The 25,824-nt window shown below is 37.9% G+C and overlaps 1 protein-coding gene across 1 annotated transcript in view; it reads right to left on the bottom strand.

The window, feature by feature from the left end:
* Window positions 1-25,824, bottom strand: part of PHF20 (PHD finger protein 20) — a 211,272-nt gene that overhangs the window by 83,618 nt on the left and 101,830 nt on the right. Inside the window, exons 5-9 of the mRNA XM_006875716.1 lie at window positions 18,874-18,953; window positions 14,748-15,135; window positions 11,233-11,346; window positions 9,879-10,067; window positions 9,211-9,390 (exon numbers count right to left, since the gene is read on the bottom strand). Of these exons, the coding sequence (XP_006875778.1) occupies window positions 9,211-9,390; window positions 9,879-10,067; window positions 11,233-11,346; window positions 14,748-15,135; window positions 18,874-18,953 (951 nt within the window). The remainder of the gene's footprint in view (window positions 1-9,210; window positions 9,391-9,878; window positions 10,068-11,232; window positions 11,347-14,747; window positions 15,136-18,873; window positions 18,954-25,824) is intronic.

The raw sequence follows: 25,824 nt of genomic DNA, 5'->3' as shown, positions 1-25,824 counted from the left end.
TCACTAGCCATTAGAGAGATGCAAATCAAAACTCCTCAGAACAACCAACTATACAAGACTAAAACCATTTGCCCAAAACCAAAGTTAAAATGGAGGAAGGGGCAGCAAAAATGGGCAAATGGAAATGAGGAACCCAAGGAAGAACTGGGAAGAGTTCTATTACAATGATGGAATTACAACTCATGTCATAAAACAAAATACACATAAATTGTTGAGGAGGAAATTAATTTGCTCTGTAAACTTTCAACCCACTAAACCCACTGCCGTCAAGTTGATTCAGACTCATAACAAGCTTGTTACAGGGTTTCCAAGGCTGTATTCTCTTTATAGGGAGTACTAGTATAGTGCTGTCAGATAAGCATGGGACTGCTAACTGCAAGGTAGGCCATTCAAACTACAAGTCAATTCTTAGAAACCCTATATAGGGTCACTATGAGACAACCAACTCAAGAGCACTTTACAACATCAACATATATTTATAGAAGCAGAAAGCCTCAGTTTTCTCCCAAGGAGCAGATAATGAGAATGAATTACCAACCTAGAGGTTAGCCACAGAGTGCTTATCTACAGCACCCCAGGGCTCCTTGATGGTGGTGGTGGTGACTGTTGTGTCACTAAGTCAATTTCAACACACAGCAACCCTGTATAGGGTTTCCGAGGCTGTAAATCCCTCATGTGAGCAAAAAGCCTCATTTTTCTCCCACAAAGCAGCTGGTGGATTCAAACTACTGACCTTATGGTTAGCAGTCAAACGCACAACTCACTACACCATCAGGGCTGCTTACCCACAATAAAATGTACAAATAAGTAAATAAACAAACACTCCCTAGAACTTAATACAAAAGACCTCTATGTGATCTAAATATACAAAGAAAGACATGAAATTGTACAATCATTTTTTCCCAACACTCACATGGCGCAATCTCGCTTTACATTATTTCTGTCTTCTCTACAGAGACATCTAAATTATCTGATTTAGGCATAAATTATGTATGTGTGTGCATACTATGGGAAGAGGCAGGCTAAAATCCCACAAGCATCAATTCTTCTACGGTCTTCCTTATTCACTGTCCAATTTTCATATGCATATGTTGTTGTTGTTGTTGTGTGCCGTCGAGTCGGTTCCGACCCATAGCGACCCTGTACAGGGTTTCCGAGGGTGTAAATCCTTACGGGAGTAGAAAGCCTCATCTTTCTCCCGCGGAGCAGCTGGTAGTTTCGAACCGCTGACCTTTAGGTTCACAGCCCGATTCGTAACCACTACGCTACCAGAGAGGTTGTTGAAAATACCATGGCTTAGGTGGACCTTAGTCCTCAAGCTGACATCTTTGCTCTTCAATACTTTAAAAAGGATTTGTGCGGCAGATCTGCCTAATGTAATACACGTCATTTGATTTCTTGACTACTGCTTCCATGAGTGTTGATAGTTGATCCACGAAGAATGAAGTCCTTGACAACATCAATCTTTTCTCTGTTGATAAGAATGTTGTTTATTGGTCTAGTGGTGAGGATTTTGGTTTTCTTTACATTGAGATGCAACCCATACCAAAGGCTGTGCTCTTTGATCTTCATCAGTAAATGTTTTAAGTCCTCTTCACTTTCAGCAATTAAGGTTGTATCATCTGCTTATCACAGGTTGTTAATGAGTTTTCCTCCAATCCTGATGCCACGCATGTTTTTCTTCATGTAACCCAGCTTCTTGGACATGTAATTGCCAATTTCAAGTGATAGCTAACATAACACCACCCTTACGACAACATAATTACGAATTAAGTCTGCTGACTCCTAAGAGACATACCTTTCTTCAAGAGCTCTCCCTGACAAAAAAAAAAAAAAAAAAATTGGGCTCTGAAGTTAAAATTCTACTTCAACTGTACATCAACTTTAATAATTCTCCCCAAGTGACACAAAAATCTGACTGGAAGGAAAACAGCCCGGCCACTAAAAAGCAGCTCAAAGAAAAAGGGAATCCCTGTAACTATGAGGCTAAAGAACAATGTGCTAGATTCAACTGAACAAAGAACCAAACTAGTAGTATACCTATGTCAGGAGTTAGTACTTCGGTACTTTTAGTTCATAATTTTGACTGATATGGCACTATAGGATAAACACTGGACCTCAAGGTTAGTTTGAACCTCAAGGTTGGTGGCTCAAACTCACCAGTCACTCTGTGGAAACCTTACACAGGGCTGGTATAAGTTGGAAATGACTCAACGGCACTTAATAATATTTTGAAACAAGGAGCCCTGGTAATGCAGTAGTTAAAAGCGTTAGGATGCTGACCAAATCAGTGGTTTGAACCAACCAGTCACATTACAGAAGAAAGATGAAGGAGTCTGCTTCCTTAGAGATTTACAGCCTTGTAAACCCTATGGAGCAATTCTACTTTGTCCCACAGGGTTCCTATGAGTTACGCTTGACTTGACAACAATGGGTTTTGGAGTTTGATTTTCAAAGGACAGTTATGTGACAGAATATTAACTACATAGCACCTGGTCAAGACTGAAAAAACTCTTTGAAATTCCCACCTTTCAATATTGTTTTCAGGAAGGAGCTCTGGTAGCGTAGTGGTTACGAATCAGGCTGCGAACCACAAGGTCAACAGTTCAAAACTACCAGCTGCTCCGCGGGAGAAAGATGAGGCTTTCTGCACCAGTAAAGATTTACAGCCTCAGAAACCCTGTTCAGGGTCGCTATGGGTCAGAACCTACTTGATGGGACTTAACAACAACAACAACAGTACATACTATGCAACTCTGTAATCACTATCCACACCTATTTGCTGGCTTATGTGTTGCTATGCAACCAATATTTCAAATACCAAAAGGGTCATCCATAGTGGACAGGTTTCAGCAGAGTTTGCAGACTAAGACAGGCTATGAAGAAAAGGCCAGCAATCTACTTCTGACAAGTAGTCAGTAAAAGCCCTATTAATCACAAAAGAATATTGTCCAATATGAGTCTATTGCTGAACAATGAGATCCCTAAGTAGGAAGGCAACAATGGACTCAAGCATACTGGATCCTGAGGATGGTGCCAGACAGGCAGCAGTACATTCTGTTGTACACAGGGTGGTCATGAGTCACAGTCAACTCAATAGTAACTAACAGCAACAGAGTCAGCATGACATACAAGATTTATAAATGGCCATATTAAAAACAAAATGATTTAAATGTCCTGAAATTACTGGCAATATGAAATTGTCTATTTACAATTTAAATTACTTTAGTATTTGGAATCTGCCTTTCCAGAAGAAAGGTAAAGAATTCCAAATCTTATATTCATTGTTAGATAATGGAAATTAGATTTCTACACAACAAACGTATAAATGTAAAGATCACATGACAGCTAATTGAGGAGTCTTAGTGTCCTGGTGTGGCATGGTAGGAGAAACACTGGACTGCTAACCAAAAGGTCAGGAATCAAATTCACTAGCCACACCTCAGAAATTCAATGGCACTTAGATACAATAACAACAAATACCAGATAAAGTCACAAGGTTTTGAATGTCAAACTAAAGAATCAATAAATATGTGACTAGCTGCCTTCTCACCATTTGAAAATAGCCTGATAGGAGATGTGCTATAATGTATTCATATTGTTCCCTCTTCTGAAATATCCTATCCCATCTGTTACTCATGGGAAAGTACTATTCATCCATGAAGACTTAGCTTAAACATCACCTTCCCCAAGTTAAGGTGTCCAAGAACACATTAAATCTGACTAATCTTTGTATTAATGATGCTTAGCACAATGTTGTTGATGTTATTATTAAGTGCCGTCAAAGTCGGTTCCTACCCATAGCGATTCTGTACAGGATTTCCAAGGGGAGGATGGTGAACTTGAATCGCCAATTTTGCAGTCTAGCACACTAACCAACAGCACTATACCAGGAGTCCTTTGTATTAATAATGCTAAGCACAATGCCAGGTACTTATTAAGTTCACAGGAGTCCTGGTGTGGTGCTGTATGATAAGCACTGTATTGCTAACTGTATGATCAGCAGTTCAAATCTACCAGCTGCTGCTCAGAAACCCTATCTATTATGAGTTGCTATGAGTCAGATGGCACCTAACAACACACTAATGAGCTAAGTAAAAAGAAGTACAACCAGTCTCTTTCTTCTCACTTTTCATCCCCTACCTGTAGAAGACAGTTTTATTCAAACTGTACTATTTCCCTGAGTACCCTTCAAAACAATGTCATCACATTCTTATCAGAACAACCAGCCATCCACAAAAAATACTACAAGCTTCTCTATTTTGCCTACAAGCTCATATGCAGCCAAGAAACTTTGCTCTAAGAACTACAGAACCCAGACTCTCCACTGACAGCCTGGAAAAGAAGCTCAGAAACCATGGCTGGTAAACAAACTGTGGAAAACAGTTTGAAGTTTCTCAAAAAGTAAAACATGATTACCATATGATCCAGCAATTACACTGCTAGGTACATGCCCAAAATACTTGAACTCAGGAATGTAAACAGATACTGATACATCAATGTTCACTGCAACACTAACAATAACCAAAAGGTAAAAACAAATGCCCAGGAAGCAAGTAAATGGATAAACAAACTGTGGTGTAACAATGAAATATTATTTAGTCAAAAGGAAAAAAAGTTCTCATAAATGATACAACATGAACAAACTCTAAAAACATTGTTGTTTTGTTGTTAGGTGTCATTGAGTCAGTACTGACTCATAGTGACCCTACACACAACAGAACAAAACACTGCCTGGTCCTGGGCTAATCTAACAATTGTTGCCACACTTGAGTTCATTGATGCTGGAAGTTTTAAGTACTCCTCACTTTCAGCAAGCAAGGTTGTATCATCTGCATATCACAGGTTGTTAATGAGTCTTCCTCCAATCCTGATGCCATGTTTTTCTTCATAAAACCCAGCTTCTTACATTATTTGCTCAGCATACATGTTGAATAACTATGGTGTAATAATACAATCCTTGCACATACCTTTCCTAATTTTAAACCACTCCATGTTCCCATGTTCTGTTTGGTCTATGTACAGGTTTCTCACGAACACAATTAAGTGTTCCGGAATACTCATACGTCTCAATTTTGTCCATAGCTTGCCATGATCCACACAATAAAAAGCCTTTGAGTAGTCAATAAAGCACAGGTAAACATCTTTCTGGTATACTCTGCTTCAACCAAGATCCATCTGATGTCAGCAATGTTCCGTCTTGAATCTCTGGAAGTTCTCTGTCAATGTATGCTTGCAGTCGTTTATATATTACCTTGAGTAAAGTTTTGCTCACACGGGATATCAAAGATATTGTCTAATGATTTCTGCAAAATGGGCACAAATACAGATCTCTTCCAGTCAGCTGGCCAAGTAGTTGTCTTCCAAATTTCTTGGCATAGATGAGTGAGTGCCTCCAGTGACGCTTCAGTTTGTTGAAAGGTTTCAATTTGTATTCCATCAATTTCCAGTGCCTTGGTCTTTGCCAATTCCTTCAATGAACCTTGGACTTCTTCCTTCAGTATCACTTGCTCTTGATTATATGCTAACTCTTGAAATGGCTGAACATCGACCATTTCCTTTTCGTATAGTTACTCTGTATTCTTTCCATCTTTTTTTGATGCTTTCTGCATCATTCAAAAATTTCCCAAGAGAATCCTTCAATAACAAAAATTGAGGCTTGAATTTTTTCTTCAGTTCCCTCAGCTTGAGAAATGCTAAGCATGTTGTTCCCTTTTGTACATAACTCCACATCTTTGTACATAAAAACTATGCTAAGTGAAAGAAGGCAGATTAAAAGGGAAAATATTGTATGATTCCAACTTACATAAAACATCTAGAACGGGCAAACTTTTTAGTGGTTTCCAGGGACAGGTGGGAGGAGAAAACTGGGAGGAAGTTATTTAATTAAGGAGTACTGTACTGAGTATCTGTTGCCATTGATAACTGCCATCAAGTTGATTTCAACTCAGAGAAATCCCATGTGACAGAATAGTATTGCTTCATAAGGTTTTCTAGGCTATACTCTTTATTGGAGCAGATCACCAGCTCTTTCTCCAACAAAGCCACTGTATGGACTTCAAACTGCCAACCTCTCTCAGTCAGCAGCTAAGTACTTAACGATTGCACCATCAGGACTCCTTGAGCTTCTGTTAAAGCTGATAAGAAATTTTAGAAATGGAGAGTGGTGATGGTTGCACAATATAGTGACTATAATTACTGTCACTGTGTTGTATACACACAAATAATTCAGATGGCACAATGATTTTTTTTTTTTTAAATCAACCAATGGAAACTTATCCCATGATAATCTATGTTAGACTAGGCAGATAAGGATTTTAAAGCAGCTACTGAAACTATGATTATAATGAATGTTGTTGTTAAGTACCGTGGAGTCGGTTCTGACTCATAATGACCCCGCACAGGGTTTCCAAGGCTACAACTCTTTACAGGAGCAGAAAGCTTCATCTTTCACCTACGGAACAGCTGGTAGTTTTGAATTGCGGTTAGCAGTCCGATTCGTAACCACTATGCTACCAGAGCTCCTTATGATTATAATGAATAAATAAGTATAAATCCTTATCAGAGGAATATAACTAAAAAATAAAAGACCCAATGAAATTATAGAACTAAAAATATTAAGAAATAAAAACTTCAGTGATTGAGTTTAGCAGCTGATTAGAGTTAAGAGAAGAAATTCAGAAAGCAAAGAGAGATCCAAAGAAATTATTTAATCTATAAAACAGTGGGGGAAAACTTAAAAGAAAAAGAAATAGAAAGGAAAGCCACCAGTCTCAGTTACTACTGGATAAAAGATTTATCATATATATATAACTTGAATCCTAAAAGTAGAAGACACAGAGAATGGAATTGGGAGGGAAAAAAAAGTTCAAAGAAACTAGGGCTGTACCATAAAGAAATGGTCAATGTTCAACCATTTCAAGAGTTAGCATATATGATCAAGAGCCAATGATACTGAAGAAAGAAGTCCAAAGTACACTGAAGGAATAGGCAAAGAACAAGGCACAGAGAATTGATGGAACACAAATTGAAATCTTTCAACACTCTCACAAAGCACTGGAAACACTCACTCACTCATCTCTGCAAAGAAATTTGGAAGACAACTACCTGGCCAACTGACTGGGAGAGGTCCATATTTATGCCCATTCCAGAGAGGTGACCCAACGGAATGCCAAAGTCATCGGACATCATCATTAATATCTCATACAATTAAAATTTTGCTAAAGATAATCCAAAAACAGCTGCAAAAGTACAGTGACAGAGAACTGCCAGAGGTTCAAGCCAGATTCAGATGAGGATGTGGAATGAGCAGTATCATCGCTGATGTCAGATGGATCTTGCCTAAAAGCAGAGAATACCAGAATGATGTTTACCTGTGCTTTATTAATTATGCAAAGGCTTTCAATTGTGTGGATCATGACAAACTAGGGACAACACTGTGGAGAATGAGTATTCCAGAACACTTAATTATGCTCATGAGGAACCTGTACATAGACCAAGAGGCAGTTGTTTGAACAGAACACAGGAACACTGAATGGTTTAAAATTAGGAAAAGTGTGTACAAGGATTGTATTCTTTCATCATACTTATTCAATCTGTATTTTAAAAGTACCATGGACTGCCAAAAGAACAAACAGATCTGTGTTGGAAGTACACCAGAATGGTCCTTGGAAGCCTGGATGGCCAGACTTCATCTCTCATGTTTTGAATACATTGTCAGGAAGGACGAGTCCATGGAGAAGGATATCATGTTTGGTAAAGTGGAGGGTCAGATAAAAAGAGGAACACCCCCAACAAGATAATGAGCAAATAATCCAAAAACCTGGCTTATAAGAAGAAAAATGAGCCATCAGGATTGAATGCAGATATGTACATATATGATATGTAGATATGTGATATGTAGATGATATAGACATTACTAGAAAAAATAAGTCACATTTTTAAGGCTTATAATTAAAGCAAAAGTAAACATATATACATTGTCTTGCTGAAAGTGAAGAGGACTTAAAATACTTACTGATGAAGATCAAAGACCACAGCCTTCCTCATCACTGGACCAATAAACAATATCCATATAAATGGAGAAAAGACTGAAGTTGTCAAAGAATTCATTTGATCAGATCAATCATCAACACTTATGGAAGCAGCAGTCAAGAAGTCAAATGACATATTACATTAGGCAAATTGTTGTACAAGATCTCTTTAAGTATTCAAGACTGAAGCTGTCAGTTTGAGAACTAAGGTGCGCCCAACCCAAGCCATGGTATTTTCAATAACCTCACATGCATGTGAAAGTTGGACAGTGAATATGGACGATCATAGAAGAACTGATGAATTTGAGTTATGATGTTGGAGGAGACTTTTAAAAGTACCATGGACTGCCAAAAGAACAAACAGATCTGTGTTGAAGTACACCAGAATGGTCCTTGGAAGCCTGGATGGCCAGACTTCATCTCTCATGTTTTGAATACATTGTCAGGAAGGACGAGTCCATGGAGAAGGATATCATGTTTGGTAAAGTGGAGGGTCAGATAAAAAGAGGAACACCCCCAACAAGATAGACTGACACAGTTGCAGCTGCACTAGGCTGAAAGAGCAATGATGGGGACATTGGCTCAAGACAGGGCAGTATTTCTTTCTGTTGTATAGAGGATCACTATGAGTCTATACCAATGTGATGACACCTAACAACAACAAAACAATCAGAGAGAGGAAGCAGGACATTGTTGTTGAATGTAAAACTGATGATCTTGTCTGTAAACCTTCACTGAATGCAAAATGAAAAATTTTTTAAAAAATAAAATAAAATCCATGAACTTATGTACTACCTTAAGAAGACAGAAAAAAAACTAAGTTGAAAAAAGAAAATAAGTAGGATAAGAATAGAAGTAAATGAGAATTTAAAATTTTTTACAGTAGAGAGCATTAATAAAGGTAAAAGTTGGTTCTCTGGAACAATCAAAACTGATAAATCCTTAGCTATATTGATGAAAAGAGGGAACACAAATTATCAATATCAGAAAAGAAAGGGCTTTATTAGCACTTGTTGACATCAAAATAAGGGAACCATATTAATAAAATTAGAAAGACATTACTAGAAAAAAATACATCAAAATTTTAAGGCTTACAGTCAAAACAAAAGAAAACATATATATGTGTGTGTGTGTATACATATATATGGGAAGAGGACCATTAACTCAAAATACAAACCTGTAATAGTCGAAATCTCCTGTAACTCAGCAAGGGAAGAAGTTGGTTCCGTTTTCATAGTGTTTTCTCCCATTGACTTACAGTTCAATTCCAAACCTGTAGGCACCAGTCCATTCCCAAAGGAGTGGCAAGTTAGTGCAGATGAAACCTGTCCAGCTTCCAAAGGAGATTTCAACTGATCTACAAGGAAACACAAAGTCTGGAGAACATATCCATGTACGTAATCTGGAAATCAAGAAGTTACACAAGCCAGGACTTGTTAGGAGAAGTCATTCATCTCACAGAATTCACAGGTTCTCACACAAACTGGATTGTGAGCAAAGAAAAAAGGCTAATCAGAGACTAAGTGAAAGGGACGACCTGCTAGAAATGTTAGAAAAGGCAGAGGCAAGGAATGAGATGGCCCTCAGAGAGACAGAATGAGAGACAGGATTGTTCAAGCACTGTGCCTCCAACCCAAATAGACAAAGAAAGTTTGTTTATTTAATAAGTGGAAAACAATACATTACAAAAACAATGCAGCCATGCAGTATGCATAAGATGACTTTCAGATCATCTTATGGGAAGTCAGTATACAATGATTCAGATTGGTTCTTAATTTAGATTAAGGTTAAGATTTAGACAGGTACCAGGTTGGTAAGACAACTACAGAACAAGCTCTAACTCACCTTCTTCAGATTCCTTGGCACTAGATGGAGTGTCTTCCAAAGGATCCGTACCAACTGTACTAACCAAATCTGATACAACTAAGTCAGGATCTAGGATCTCATGGGTCCCATTAGTGGACAGCCTGGAAGACCGTCTCCTTGATGAATCTTTGTCAGTGCTTTCTGAGTAGTTTTTGGACTTTTCTTGCACTATAAACCATTAAGACAGTTACAGTCAGGAGAACAAAAAGAATAAATAACTGCTACTACAGATTTCTGAACTTGTAGTCTCTATAAGGGCTTTACAGAATTATTTCTAGTATGTTGTTGTTGTTGTTGAGTGTCATTGAGTCGATTCTGACCCATAGCGACCCTGTGTAGGGTTTCCAAGGAGCAGCTGGTGAGCTTGAACCACCGATCTTGCAGTTCAAACAACTTGCAGTCTGACGCATTAACCCACAGTGCCACACCAGGACTCCTCTAGTATGTTAGACCACTACGAAAGGAAATACCTTTTCCTAGTTTATAGTTTGGAATAAGAGCAAGGTCACTTTTCCAGGACAGAATTTTATTTAAAGACTCATAGTCTGAAAATATGAGAAGGTTTTTAAAAGGTCATGGAAAAATTCCAATATCTTTTAATTGCATTTTTCCAAACTTTTTGAGGTCCCCTCAGTATGGGCATCAAGGTCATGTCCCAATCTTGGCAACTAAATTCTATTTTGAACTTCCCAATGTAAAAGTCTACATACTAACTTTCAAAGACAGTAAGAGTATTTCTTATAGTCATCGTAAATCCTTTATGGAGCCAAGAGTGTATTAAAAAAAAAAAAAAATCACTGAAGTATTTTTAAAGTTTCACTAAGCATATGAAATCCTAAACCATTAAGTTCACAGTGGAATCCAACTCAAATGCAGTTTATGGGTATAGAAATGACACCAACGAATCCAATATGAATAGTTTGTACTTTTGGATTTTTTTTTTTTCAGCCATACCACCATCCCACTTGGAGTCCTGGTGTGGCACTGTAGGTTAATGCGCCAGACTGCAAAGCGGTTTGAACTGCAAGGCCGGCGGTTCAAGCGCACCAGGTGCTCCTTGGAAACCCAATACTTGGTCGCTATAGGTTGGAACGAACTCGACAGCACTTCACAACAACAACAACTAACCTAAATTTGGCAATTCAAACCAACCCAGTAAGCACTGAGGGAAAAATTGCCTAATGATATGCTTCTGTAAAAATTGCAGTCAATAAAACTCCACAGAGTAGTTCTACTATGTAATACATGGGGTAGCCAGGAATTAAAATAGAATAGAAGGTAAGAGACCCAATCAATGTCATGTTCTAAATGCATACACAACCTATAGACTCACATGAATTTTTGTCAAGCCGAGGACGTTTTAGTGGGACTTCACTTCCTTTTGCTATTTTTCGTCTTCTCAATTCCAATGTTATTGGTTGCAAAGTTTGAGACTTTGAATCCACAGCTACAATGTATATAAAAAATCACACAAAAATATATGTAATTTCTTAGTGATCTAATCTCTCGTTTTTAACAAAGAAATCACACAGTATACAGATTCTTGCATGATACACAGACCCTCAAAGGACTTTTTTTTTAACTTACAACAGATGAATAAAAAAGTGAAATGGGAGATGCTGACATCCTGTACTTCAACTCCTGAATCTCTTTTCTTCAGATCCTTCCTATGACCCAGCTCTATTCATCCACTTCTCTCCTAAAATCCTCTCTTTAAACCACATTCAACATGACTGCTTTAAAATACAAAGGCACAAGGGCAATGCTATCATTTTTATATCTTCTCACCAAATCTTGACCTAGTCAATACTCTGGAAATCCACCCTGCAAGCAAATTCCTAAAATGTGTATCCTTAGACTATACTTGATTACTGTTGTTAATCTCTACTTGCAAAATTAGATGTTTGGGTATTAGTCTTAATTTTGAGGAACCAAAAAGATGTCAACTTTTAGTTCCTCTTACAACCAATTCAGAAAAAATCTCATGTGACTATGCTATCTGACAGATTGTTCCAGGCATGGCTGCTGATCCCTAGCAAATCCAGCTCTGACATAATGTAGCAATGCAGACACTAAATCCCTTGGGTAGTACTTCCTCTTTTTTTAAACACCTAACATTTAAGACACTATCCTCAGTCCAGAAAGATAAGAATCTAAAAAGCAAGCAAGAGAGAGAACACAGGAAAAGAAACTGAGAAGCTTGGAGGTAAGGAAGAAGTAAGGGGATTAAGGAAAGGGGATTGAAGAGAGGAAGTAGAGGCAAGGGAAAGAGAAGCAGGAGGACAAGAAGTGAAGGAGAAGAGAGAAGCTCTTTAAGACCAGTAGTTCAGATCTCCCCTGGCAAACAGCAAAACCAGAGACAGGGCTAAAGTTCTAAGAGGGTAAACCTTATCAGAGTACTAAACTCTTTTTGGCTTTTCCTCTGGGTCCAATATTGCCACTGTGACAACATTATTCGGTCCCAAGTGGAGGAAACTTGGAGATTACACCCATTCCAAATTAAATGCCAATACAACCTTTTCTAAATAGCTCAGATCCTGCAGTACTCAGGTCTACACAGTCTATGGAGCTCAAGGTTCCACCAAGTCAATGACCTTTGTCCAAACAATTTTTAAAGGGCTTCAAAAAATTCATGGAAAAATAGAATTAAAATATAATGGAAATTTCCACATACTTTTTGAAGCTCTCATATATATGGGATGTTTAGCAAATACTTCATCCTTTTGATACCATATACAAACTGGGGCTGACATGTGTTTCTCAATGTCTTTTTACAGCAAGAATCACTTGAAAACGTTGTTACACAATGCTTATTCCAATGCCTCACCCGAGACTTTGATATGGAAGGGCTGAAGCAGGGCTGGAATCTGTGTTTTAACAAATTCCTCTGTCATGTTTAACAGTAAGTTTAGAAAACATCCTTTGTATTGGACTATTTTCTATTGTCCTACCTAGTATTGAAATCCTATACTTACACAGACAAAAGAAATAAACTGACTATGCCTTTTGGGGAGGTGGGGAGAATCTGATTTAAGTCATGTGGCCCTCATGAGGATGGTCTGCAAACTGGGATACAAACTACAAATAACTGTATGTATTCCCATATATATTCTTTTCTAAACTAAGCTGGGGGACTCCTTATATGCTGTAAATGACTAATGCACTTGGTTGCTATTCAAAAGGATGGAAATTTGAGTCCACGCAGAAGGGCCTCAGAAAAAAGGCCTGGTAAGCTACTTCAGGAAAATCAGCCATTGAAAAACTCTACGGAACAAATTTCTACTCTTAACATAGGTGAGGTTGCCATGCATAGGATCAACCTGATAGTAACACGTAAACCCAGCTGAGGACATGGCCGAATTTGCCAGTTCACAGCTTTCCCCTTTCTTTTCATAACTGCTCTTCTCCTAATTTACATTAAAAAAAAAACAAAAAAAAACATTTTTCATTCATTTTACATCTTAACATTTTGTGTACTGCATAAGGATTTAAAAACTCCAGTACTTCTAAATGGAGTTCCATATCTGAATATAGAACACAGAGACTATTTTCTCAAGTTCTTCCAAAGATGGCATATCACCATTACCTTCTAGATAAATCAATTCATCACATATCAGAGTCTGCAGTCGCTGAATTTAGACCAGTGCCGTCCAATAGAAATATGAGAGCCACAAATGTAAGCCGTGTTATTTTTAAATTTTCAGTAGTCATGTTAAAGAATTTTTTTTAAAAAAGGTGAGATTAATTTTTAAAAGGTATTCTATTTAACCCAATACAGCCAAAAGCATCAACACATAATCAATATAAAAATCAATTCATTATTTTTACATATTTTATTTGTTACTTTTACTAAGTATTTTAAATCCACTGTGTATTTCAGACCTACACAGTTTGACTTAGTTACAATTCAAGTGCTCAAAAGCCACGTGAGTTTGGTGGTTACCATAAGGACAGCACAGGTCTAGGCCCTAAGTTAAGAAACAATTCCAACAAGTTCAGCTATTGAAGGTGAAACCCAGTTACAACAAATGAGGGGGAAGGTAAGGAATATGCAAGTAAGCATGCCTGAAGACCATGTGATCCTAGGTAGAGTTCAGTCCAGAGACCCTTTATATCACTGAATGGACATGGATAATAAGTGTTTGGCTTAGAAAGAAATTCAGGACATGTTTCATTCTTGGATATTCTAGAAGAATTTCAACTTGTATCCTTCCTAAATACATAACCTATTTCCTTGATGCATACCAATTAAGCCATTTTAGCCTTCTATTTAGACTGTAAAATTTTGCAATCAATAAACACTCTCCACAGAGCTCAATTTCAAAATGCGCCCATGCCTCCCAAGTTCTAGTGTTCCTTTGACTCTCCCCTCCTTCAGAGTGGAGGCCCATACCTTATTTACTTTTCCTCCTTTCTTCTTTCACATCTGCCTCAATAACACTAATTTCCTACAACAAAATAAAACAAACTTTTTTTTAAAACTATTATTTCCTGATCCCTGGTTCTATTAAAACTACTTAAAATGAGATCATGTGCATGGGCACAGGGCCTATAAGTATACTCAAGATTCAAGAGACTATATTTTATCATATAAACTGAAGGATCTAGTGGCAGTTATCTACTACCCCAAAGCTCAGTCATGGACATACTTCCCGATTTATGTTCATCTAGTGACATTCCTCACTTAAAATTCAAGCTCCACAAACACAACTTGCTTTCAGATCTCAAGACGATTCAAAGTCAGTCACAAAAATGAAGGATTGAAGTACAGAATTTACAAAGAACCACAAAGGGCTACAGAAGAACACTCTGATATTGCCCAGCGCAGAGCCCACTTGGAAAACTCACCAGTAGGAGCTATGGAAGGAGGTCTGCCTCGTTTTCTTTTAGGCTCCCTCACATTTTCTTGTGGACTCTTCACAAGGTCATTTTCAGGTTTCTTATCCACTTGGGTATCTCCAGAATACTCCCTGTCATTTTCTGAAATGTTCTCCTTATCTTCCTTCTCGTTTTTGGGAAGGCTTTTCTCTGATACCTTTCCCTTTTCAGAGCCAATTAGTTTTCCTTCTTTATCGGGTTGCTTGGGTCGTTGTTCTGTTTTTAAGGCTTTGTCCTCTTTTTCTTTCTTCACATTGACTGTAGCTTTTCTCTGCTCTTTAAACTTCTCTCGTTTCTCAGGAGATGATGAAAGACTTTTGTGATCTGTTTCTTTAGGCCTAGCATTACCCACAATATTCTAAAATGAGCAAAATAGCGATGAAACACACTTTGTGATTACTTGCAAATACAAAATCAGGAGATTTTTTGCAAAGTTATGAAGACAAACAAAGAAATTAAAGAGGGCATATGCCAGGTCATGAATGCAAAGCACCACAGTAAAACCGCTTTGAGGTTTGAGAACCAAGTCTAAGTTTAAAGAAAACAACTGCCATATTCAACTCCTTCAATCTCTATTAATAAGCCAATAATAATAATTAAGTGGACACACAAATAACTACCCTGGTAACATTTACTAGAAAAACATTTCAGGCAGGGGTGTTCTATGAAAATGTATGCCCCATCCTTCTCATTGTCCCTCCACAAACTACACAGGCTCAGGGGCTTTCAGAGGCCTGCCCCAGTTGCCAGCATATTCTGATACCTTGTGCAAAAGAGAACTCAAACTGGTACCTGGAGAATGAACAAGAAAGTGGCACAGATTGTCCAACCCAGAACCAGTCTCTGCTTCCTCTACTAGGTAGCATTTGTGCTCAGTCCAATAAGCCTCTACTATTTTCCTGAGTTTTCTTCCATCACAAAGAAATGGTTTCTTTTCCTTTCCTCCTAAATTACTGTCATTAATATTTACACAAAAAATCTTGTGTCTTGTGATTGTCTGCATACGAAAGCCAGCTCTGAAAGCTCTGGAGTTCCCAAAACTATGATTAGATTTATTTTGTGTATGCCTCTCTCTTCAAGACCTCAAAAAACAAGAATCACCACCATATCATGTTCATATGAGACCCCTAGCATCTAGTACACAGTAGACACACAGATTTTTGCCAGAAACAGGAAGAGGTGCCTAAGTACACAACAAGAACAAGATTAATTAGGCCATAAAAAAAAAATAAATAAATGAGATTTTGAGGTTAGAGTCTAGAAGGATAAAAAAATTTTAAGGATAAAAAAATTATTATAAAAGTAGCCAGGTTTGAGAACAAGCACTCTCACACACTGCTGGTAGAAATATAAACTGCAACCACCTTTCTGGAAGAGTCGGGGGAGGGTGCCTTGGCAATTTGGGTCAAAAGACTTTTAAAAGTTGACATCTTTGAACTAAATTTCTAGAAATGGAATATGCCAACAGAATATTCAGATTGACCATTAGAGAATTGATTACATAAAGAACAACAATTTATACGGCCATTAAAAGTCATGTTCTTATACAATATTAAGGAACTTGGGAAAATACTATTCTGTTACTAGAACAAGCTGTAGAAGAGTTATATACCACATGACTTCAGTGTTGGGAAGAAATCTATACATACACACACACATATACACACATACACACACACATATATATATATAGTGCAGTGAGTTACAAGTTGGGCTGCTAATTGCAAGATCAGTAGTTCAAATTTACCAGCTGATTTCCAGCCTCGGAAGCTCTACAAAGGGTCTCTATGAGTCAGAACTGACTTGACGGCACACCACCACCACCACCACCACCACCACCACCACCATATATGTTCAGCAGAAAAAAGAAAAGATACTCCAAAGTGCTAGGAGCAATTTTTTCTGGGTGATAGGATTATGAAGCTTTTTACTTTCTTTGTGTCTGTCTGTGCTTTCTAAATTTTCTATAGTACACATGTATTATTTTTATAGCTTCAAAAAGAGATAAATGTCTCTAAACTATAGATTACCAAAACAATTAGGGTATTACCGTTCAGTAGAAGAAAAAAGTTCAGTCTATTCTAATACAATATAAAGAAAGTTTAAAAAAGCTTTTCTATGGCATACTTTATTAAGTTTTTCTTTGTGAGTGGTGATAACAAAACCCACAGTTAGAGAAATCTGAAAAGTAATTTAGTCAAACTACCACACCATTTTGGGAAAAAAGAGATCATGGGCCCATGCTTGCCAACTTTCCAGGTCTAAAATAATGTGAGACACACTCAGAGGCAGTTGGTTATTGCAAACAGAGGCACTCACAATCTTCACTAGGTAAGGCAATCATCTCTAATCCTAAATACTATGAATGCCATCAATTAATTTCTTGAGTAACATGCATGAGTAAACCGTTGAATATTTGTTACTTGGAGTCCTAGATTTCCATTTTTGGGAGATTCTAGACACAACTGATAATTTGGGACAAATTTATAATTGAAATCCTTATTTATATTAACTCATTTTACAAACCCAACACAAATATTACCAGATTTAAGGTCAACTAGGAATCCTGGTATGGCACTATGGGTTAATACAATGGACTGCGAGGTCAGTGTGAACCACAAGGTTGGCTGTTCAAGCTCACTAGCTGCTCCATGGAAACCCTATACAGGGTTACTATGAGTCAGAACTGACTCAATGGCACTTAACAACAAAAAAAAGATCAAATAACATTTTAGAGTACTATGTAGTTTTTTGTTTTTGTTTTTTTTTTAATATTCCTAAGGAGCTCCTAAAAAAGAAGTCCTCATGTGGCACTGTGGGTTAATGCTCTGGACCATAAAGTCAGTTTGGATCAAAGTTGGCAACTGAAGCTCACCAGTCACTCCTCAGAAACCCCATATACAGTTGCTATGAGTCAGAATCAACTGGACAACACTTAACAACAACAACAACAACAATAAGGGGTAAATAATAAAAAGGCAAAACATCTTCACGGCAAAAACTTCATAATTTTGTCAATTTTCTGAAGATCCAAAACTCAAAAGGCAAAAACAATCCTGGGGCTACTTTTCAAAGTACTATGTATCATAATCCTTTGAATTGGCTAAATGTATAAACAGAAGAACCTACTGAAATCTTTGACAAACAAGAGCATTTGATCATCACAAGAAAAGATACATCATAATAAACTGTTATATCAATACCATCTAAAAAGGTTAATAATCAGTAATTTTTATTAATTTGTGTTAAATGTCACCATTATCAGAATTTTTTAAAACATCAGGATTAACATTTTTATCTCTACTTCACCCTCAACTACTTCATTTAAATATAAACATGAAAAAGGGTAAAGGAGGAGAAAAAGAAAATAAAAACGATAAAGTAGATAGTATTTCTAGATGTCCATATCTGTATGTACTATATGTTCAGTATCCAAACGAAGGTCATGTGCTTGAGCAAGTACACACATGGTGACTAGAACAAAAGGATAATTTATAACCGAAGATACATCTAGGGCTAGTGGTTGTCAAATCTATGACAAATAGTAGCTCTGCAAATCAAATGGTCATGGTCTCAATTTGAAGGACAAAGCTGCTGTAGCTTTTAAGTACCTTCAAGTCTTTTCCAACTCATTGCAACCCTGTAACACCATTTCCAGGGAGCGGCTGGTGGGTTACAGCTGACAACCTTACTTATGCTACAGCACCACACCAGGATTCCAAAGGACAAAATTAGATGAGGAGAAAAGTATGCTCCAGGTCTCCCCAGACATTTATATTAAGTTCCCTATAATTAGTGCAGCTCTGAGGGAAGGGCACACTTAGAAAATAATGACAAGAAGACACTTATGAGGAAAATAAACAAGACACAGTAACCAAGTACTGAGCGATTTTAGAAAAAGAATGTGTTAAAAAGGAAAGACAAATATTTACAATTTCTGAAAGCTTGTGTGTTATTTTCTGATGAAACTGTGTTAGATGAAAGAAAAAAGACTTTTGCCATCATAAGCAAATGTAATGTCTTTATTTAACAAAACAACCAAAAAAACTACAACGTTAGCATTATTCATACCACAAAGCAAAACCACGTTTCTCACCTGATCTTTGGAAAAAGCTTTGACATGAATATGTTTGACAGTCTGAACTACTCCATCATAAAACTTCACAGTGTAAGTACCTAAAATTCAAGAAAATACCATAATTTTAACGTGCAGTTTCATTAAAATAGCAATTTTTCAAAGTATAAACATAAGGAAGCACCTACCACATAATTTATGGGAGTAAAAAAGAAAAGTAATATATGCTTGCCTTCATTTCTTAGTCAATGTTACATAGTTAAGTTTTCTTTTTACCTAAACAGATCAAAAGTAACTTATCTTTATGATGCCTCATTGAAATTTAAAACAAAAACAAAAAAACAACTATCACTGTGAAGAAAACGCAAACTGATTTATTTTTATTATTTTATTTTATTTTCTGGTCTTGAGGTAGTAATATCTTTTAATTTTTAACATAAACATAATCATTCGGGTAGACATCATGTTTTCAGAAGAGGATCACATTAATCTCAAAACCCATATGAAGTATGTTTATATTGCATAGTTAAAAAGAAAGACTTTGTCAAAACATTGACAAAACATAGCCATCAATTTTAATCCATTAGAAACAAAAGTTTAACAAGTAAAATGATCGATTTTTTACATATATACCTACCACAATTTTTTTAAATGCTCAACATGTATCACTCCCTGTTAGATAACAAGAGTTGTTGTTGTTATGTGCCATGGAGTCGGTTCCAACTCATAGCTACCCTGTACAGGGTTTCCGAGGCTGTAAATCTTTACGGGAGCAGAAAGCCTCATCTTTCTCCTGCAGAACGGCTGGTAGTTTTGAACTGCTGACCTTGTGGTTCATAGCCTGATTCGTAACCACTATGCTACCAGAGCTCCTTAGATAACAAGAATTAGAACCCAAATACTCTTATCTGCCCTGATAAAGCATCCAACTTCAAAAGCTTTCATTAGCTACACACAAACCAGTACATTTCACTTTTGCATATTACAATCCATTTATATATCTTTTTTTTTTTTTTTTTGGTCCCAAGGATTAAAAAAAAAAAAATCTATAGTCTTGTCAGAATTATCAGTGAGCAGATGTTAAATCGTCAAGGCCAATTTTCTACCCAACACAGAAGAAAGAAAGAAAGAAAAATCAAGAGAACTCGGAGCAGGGGAATGCAGTTATTTTCCAAACCTTATTTCTAGTTACCAACATAAGTACAATACCCACCAACTTAAAGTGGTGCCATGTACAGAAGCTACCTGTGACATTTCCACAATCACATTTTTATCAAAAGTGTTTTCCTGCTTTGATAAAAATAGAGTGCAGCCTTTTTCTGCTTGGCTTACCCAAACCTTGCTGATCCTAAGTACTCTACTTTAATGACTCCACAAGTTCTATAAAAGTTTCCTGAATTCCTAGAGCTATAGGAGATTTCTCCGTTTTCTGAATTTCTCAGACTCATTTAATACCTGGCCCACAGATCTAAGTGCAGGTCCGAACTGAGAGGCAAGCTCCTCAGGGCCAGAGACCACATCTCACACCAGTTTCTCTCTCACACAGTGCCTGCACTTCATTGTAGACCAGGGCTTCTCACAGTTGTGAGCCACAAAATTGTTTTCGATTCCAACACATAGTAACCCTACAGAGGGTTTTCAAGGAGCAGCTGGTGAGCTTGAACCACCAACCTTGCAGTTCAAATGACTTTGCAGTCTGACACATTAGACCACAGCACCACACCAGGACTCAAAATAGTAGCAGCAATTCCTGAGAACTTGTTACAAATGCAAGTTACCAGCCCCACCTCATATAAAGTAAATCAGAAACTCTGGGAGTGGGAAACAGAAATGTGTTATAACAAGACTTCCAAGTGATTCCCATCACCAGTCTGTCAGTTTGTTACATTGGTGGTTTATGTGTTGGCTACCATATCAGAAGCAATGCCACTGGTATGTCAAATATCAGCGGTCACCCATAGTGGAAAGGTTTCAATAAAGTTTCCAAACTAATACAGACTAGGAAGAAAGGTGATCCTGGTGATCTATTGGTGATCTACTTCCAAAATCTGCTAGTGAAAACTTCAGTAATCACAACAACATATGAGGGAGAAATTTCATTATCTTTTAACTCAATTTCTCCACAAACTTTCTAAAACTCCCTAGTATTGTCCAAAATAGTGCTAGAAGATTACCCCCTAGGTTGGAAGGCACTCAAAATACACAGTGTCCACAAGAATGGATTCCATGATCATATTTCCTTCTGTTATAGAGTAGCTGTGAATCTGAGCCAGCAACAACCAAGTGATTTGGATGTGCACTAATGTAAGAAAACCACTAACACAGAATAATCTACTGACTTTTACTCCTCATAATTACAAAATGAAGGTGATTATTTATCACAGACATCACCAAAACAGAAAGGATCTGAATAGCAAACAAAATATAAGGATCTACAGTTATGTTCCATTGGTTAAAACATCAGCAATTAGATGATAAACTAGAATAAAGAAGTCTAGGAATTAGAACCTAAACTGCATAAGGTATCTCAGAAATGACTTACAGAGTAGTAAGAATAAAGGTCAGGGTTCCTGTCTTTCCCTGCCTATATATATAGTGAAGCCGTTAGCAAGCAAGCATAAGCAATGCTATGGAAGTCTAAACAGATCCTTTCCAATAATCACAGTGCAGCTATGGCAAGACTGTTGATGGGGTTAGGAGATAGGAGTTTTAAGAATCCACTTCCATGGAATTTAAATAATAAGTATCCAACAGCCACCCAAGTCTACACTTTCAATTATTTTGCCAACAAAAGAAGTTCAGCGTCAGTTACATCAAAACAAAAGTTGTGATTTTTTTAGACATTATCAAAAAGGGCATTAAATTAAGCCATCTAACATTTTGAACTATCTGAGGTATATTTCAGAGCTTATTCCTGATGACAGACCTAAGGAGGGTTGACTATAGGGGGCTATGCCTCAGTTCTAAGACAGAGCTAGGATTAGAACCCAAGCCTGTCTGCTGACTCTGATCAATTGTTCTCCAACCACCAAACAATGCCAAACCCCTCAGTCAAAGTTAAAACCACAGACCAGAGTACTATTAGACACTCTGACAGACATTGCAGTGGATTAGGAACTGGGCTACTAATCACAAGCAGAGTGAATCTACCAGCAGTTCTATGAAAGCAAATGAGGCTTTCTGCTCCTGTAAAGGCTTACTGCCTCGAAAATCCTATTCAGGGTCAACTTGGTGGCACGAACCACTACCACCAATATGCCCAAAGGTGCTCAGAGACCACTATCCTGATCCTGACCCTTTACTCTCAAAGGACTCCAAAGGATCATCTTGAAACTTTCTTTCTTGATTATGCCAAATGCAGCCTAACTTGGACTTCAATAAATTAGAATTTATTGAATTCTTTATATATGCCTCACGACAGTGGCCTAGGTCCACTACTTGAGTTGTTATTATTGTTAAGTGTCATCGAGTCGTCTCTGACTCATAGCAGTCCTGTATAGGTTTCCGAGAAGCGGCTGGTGAGTTTGAAACACCAACCCTGTGGTTCAGTCCGTCCTTGTGGTGCAGTGCATTATCCTGCAGCACCACAGCAGGACTCGCACTTCTTGGGAAAAGCCCCAAATATACTTTAATGCTTCCATGTATTAATTTTAAAGAAGCCCTTTCCATAAGTCCATGAATCTCCCATGTGGGGCTGATAATAGAGCTCTCTTTTATCACCAATTTCTCTCTCACTGATCTAACAGATTTAATGAGAGAACACAAAGTATAGTCTGTTCTCTCTTCTAACTTGATACAAGAGTTACATGCCTTAGGCTCCTTAAATAAACTCCTTTCTCTCTACTTCTTCTCCAAGTCCACAGGTGAAACAAAACTTCTTGGCCTTGTCCGCTGAGGGTACCTTCAGTGTCTGCAAGCAGACACAAATAACAGAAGAGGAACAGCAAGAAGTAAACAAGAGATGACCAGTCAGCTCATCTTCTCTGAAACCAAGGAAACAAGGATGCAAAAGTAACTGAACAAGACAGGGTTTTATTTTGCTATTGAAAGCTACAACTATGACTCCAAGGGCCCTTTTATCTCACATGTTTGCAAGCACACCTTCTTTAACCTAAGTTTTTCCTTCTTAGCAATCTTTAATAGCAGACTCAGATTTTGTGGCCAACAATTTCCAAAATATTCATCTACTCGAATTCCTTCTTCGGTTTCTAAAGGCCCAAATGAGTACAGAACAAAGACAGTGAATTGTCTGCATGGGCTGGAACCAGAACATGCCTTCCCATTAGGGGTTCATGGGACTCCACCAAGCTCCAGAAAGGGCACACCACCTACACCTGAGATAGCCTTAAATCAGGCACGTTCCCTGCAGCCCACTCCCTATCCCCAGCTCCAGTAACACCTGACCCTAATTCACAACTCCAGCTATCTTAGGAAAACTGTGCCTACCTTCCCTCTCTCAAGAAAACTTAGTGACACGTAAAGAGCCCCTCAGACCTCCATTCAGATCCCAACTCAACTATTAAGAGCCCTACCAACTCAAGCACAATTGTTATTCTTATAAGCTTAGTTGCTCATCTGTAAAATGAGGATGGGATTGGAAGTCATAATCTTTGCATGTTTGTGTGAAGACTAAGTGTAATAAGATATGGACACTGCCTAGGACAGGGTCTGTCACAGAGTGAGAAATCAATATATGATTCTAGTTATAATTATCCACCAAGTCATTTTAAAAGAGAAGAACCAGAGAACAAACAAGATGGCAGATCGGGTGGAAGTGCAATAGGGAGCTCCGTCAGAATACCCGACCAAGCAAGCTCAGGGGATGGTCCCAGAACTCTGAACCACAAATAAAGGAATATTTAGAAGGTTGGAAGGCTTACAGCTGGGGAAATTGTGGCAGAAGCAAGAAATCCATTGCTTTCTAATTCAAGAGGCTCAGCTGCAACAGGAGTTGCCATCTTGGGTGACACCAAGTAGGAGAAGGATCGGAGCATCGGAGCAACCACAAACGCGTGACAGAACTGCGGAGATAAAGGTGTGGATATTCTTTTCTTTTGGTATCTGTTCACTGGTCCCTTGCTGTCTGCGTATCTCCATTCGGGTGACTATAGGGGTGCCTGAGCTACTGGATACCCCAACCCCACCCTCGGAGGGTTCTACTACACATGTGCACAGATCTCCTCAAAATTTAAAGAGACAGTTTCCAATTAAAGCCAAACGGCCACAGCCGGCCCTGAACTGTTTCAACTAGAAAAAAGGCCTGAACAGGGACTGTGGAGCAGGATAGGCAGACAAAAAAGGAAATACGCTGAAAATTAAATCCTAAGTTACGCCAAAATGAACAATAGTGGCATCTTGAAATTTCTCAAGAAGAAGAGTGAAAAGGGAAGCCAATTACCTGATCACATTTACCTGGAGGCAATCAGAAAGCACAAAAAATATCAAAATACACACCCATCTAAGTATTAAAGCCACAGGTAACTCCTGAATATGCCCAAAAAACAGAAGCAGATGACCATATCTGCACATATCCAGAAACAAGATAAAGCGACTGAGGCAAATGAGCTGGAAGTAGACCTACACTCCATACTGGAAGATAGGCAGGCTTTGGAAATGCCAGAGAAGGAATTCCTAAAAATGATTTAAAAAGGTATCAAAACACTATAGAATGCAGTTGAGAAAAATAAGGAAGAAGTCAGGAAAGCGCTACAGGAACAATCAAATAAGATAGATAAGAGCATTGGAAACAATTCAAAACCTACAGAAAGAGGTCTAAACGATTAATAATAGAATATCAGAAATGGACAATACACTGAAAGGGCAAAGGAGTAGAATTGAGGAGATGAGAAGTCAGAACTAGTGAGCTAGAATATAAATCTCTCGATAGTACTAAGATAAAAGAGCAAACACAAAAAAGGTTAAAAAAATCTGAAGAAGTCTCAAGATTCATGTTGGACAATATGAAGAGGAAGAACTTAAGAATTATTGGCATTCCGGAACAGGAACAATCACACAAGTGCACAGAGGAGATAATTAAAAAGCTTCTGGAAGACTAATTTCCAAACATCAAGAAAAGTGAAAAGATAAGCATTCAAGAAGCTCAACGAACCCCAGGAAGGATAGACCCTAAAAGACAATCAACAAAACATATAATAATCAAGTTCTCCAAAATCAAAGATAATGACAGGATCTTGAAAGCAGCTAGGGAAAAGAGAAATATAACATACAAAGGCAAGCAAATCAGAGTAAGCTCAGATTTCTCAACAGAAACCATGCAGGCAAGAAGGCAATGAGGAGACACACTGAAAGAAAAAAATTGCCACCCAAGAATCCTCTACCCAGAAAAGCTGTCAATCAAATATGATGGTGTAATCAAAACATTCTAGGATAAGTAGAAGCTAAGGGATTTTGCCAAAGCCAACCCTGCTATGAAAAACATCCTAAAGGAAGTTCTGTGGACTGAGAACCAACAAGAACACACAACAACTACAGAATAACGTACATGGCAGCATCACCCTGAACTCAATCAACAAATGGAAGAGTCAAGAACAGAATACAATTATAAGAACAGAGGATCTGGGAGGTCACTCTACTATCAAAACAATTACAATGTGAAAAAAGGTAAACACAGAAGAACAGAGATCCAGGTGGTGGGAATGTCAGGTAGATTACAGGATAAAATAGACTGTCTTAAATGGAGGGTAGAACTAATGGAATATAAGGTAACCACAATGGGGCTGGGGTGGGGGCTTTACTTTGGGTGTTGGGAAGGGCAATACAAGAAGGGGGAGGAGACAAAAGATAGATAGGGGAATACTGAGACAGGTTTGCATGACCTAGTGGGACAAAGGTAAATAGTGATGTATACTCAACCTTGGAACAACAGGGCTCTGGGATACAGGGATCTAGGCATAGCTTGAAGAGGGTAAATAATACTAAAATCCTTGACTGCCTTATGAATATTAGTTTCCC

The sequence above is a fragment of the Chrysochloris asiatica genome, unplaced genomic scaffold (genome assembly GCF_000296735.1).
Source record: "Chrysochloris asiatica unplaced genomic scaffold, ChrAsi1.0 scaffold00337, whole genome shotgun sequence".
Classification (NCBI taxonomy): Eukaryota; Metazoa; Chordata; class Mammalia; order Afrosoricida; family Chrysochloridae; genus Chrysochloris; species Chrysochloris asiatica.
Note: the sequence above shows the minus strand (reverse complement) of the source record. Positions and strands in the feature narration are given on the sequence as shown.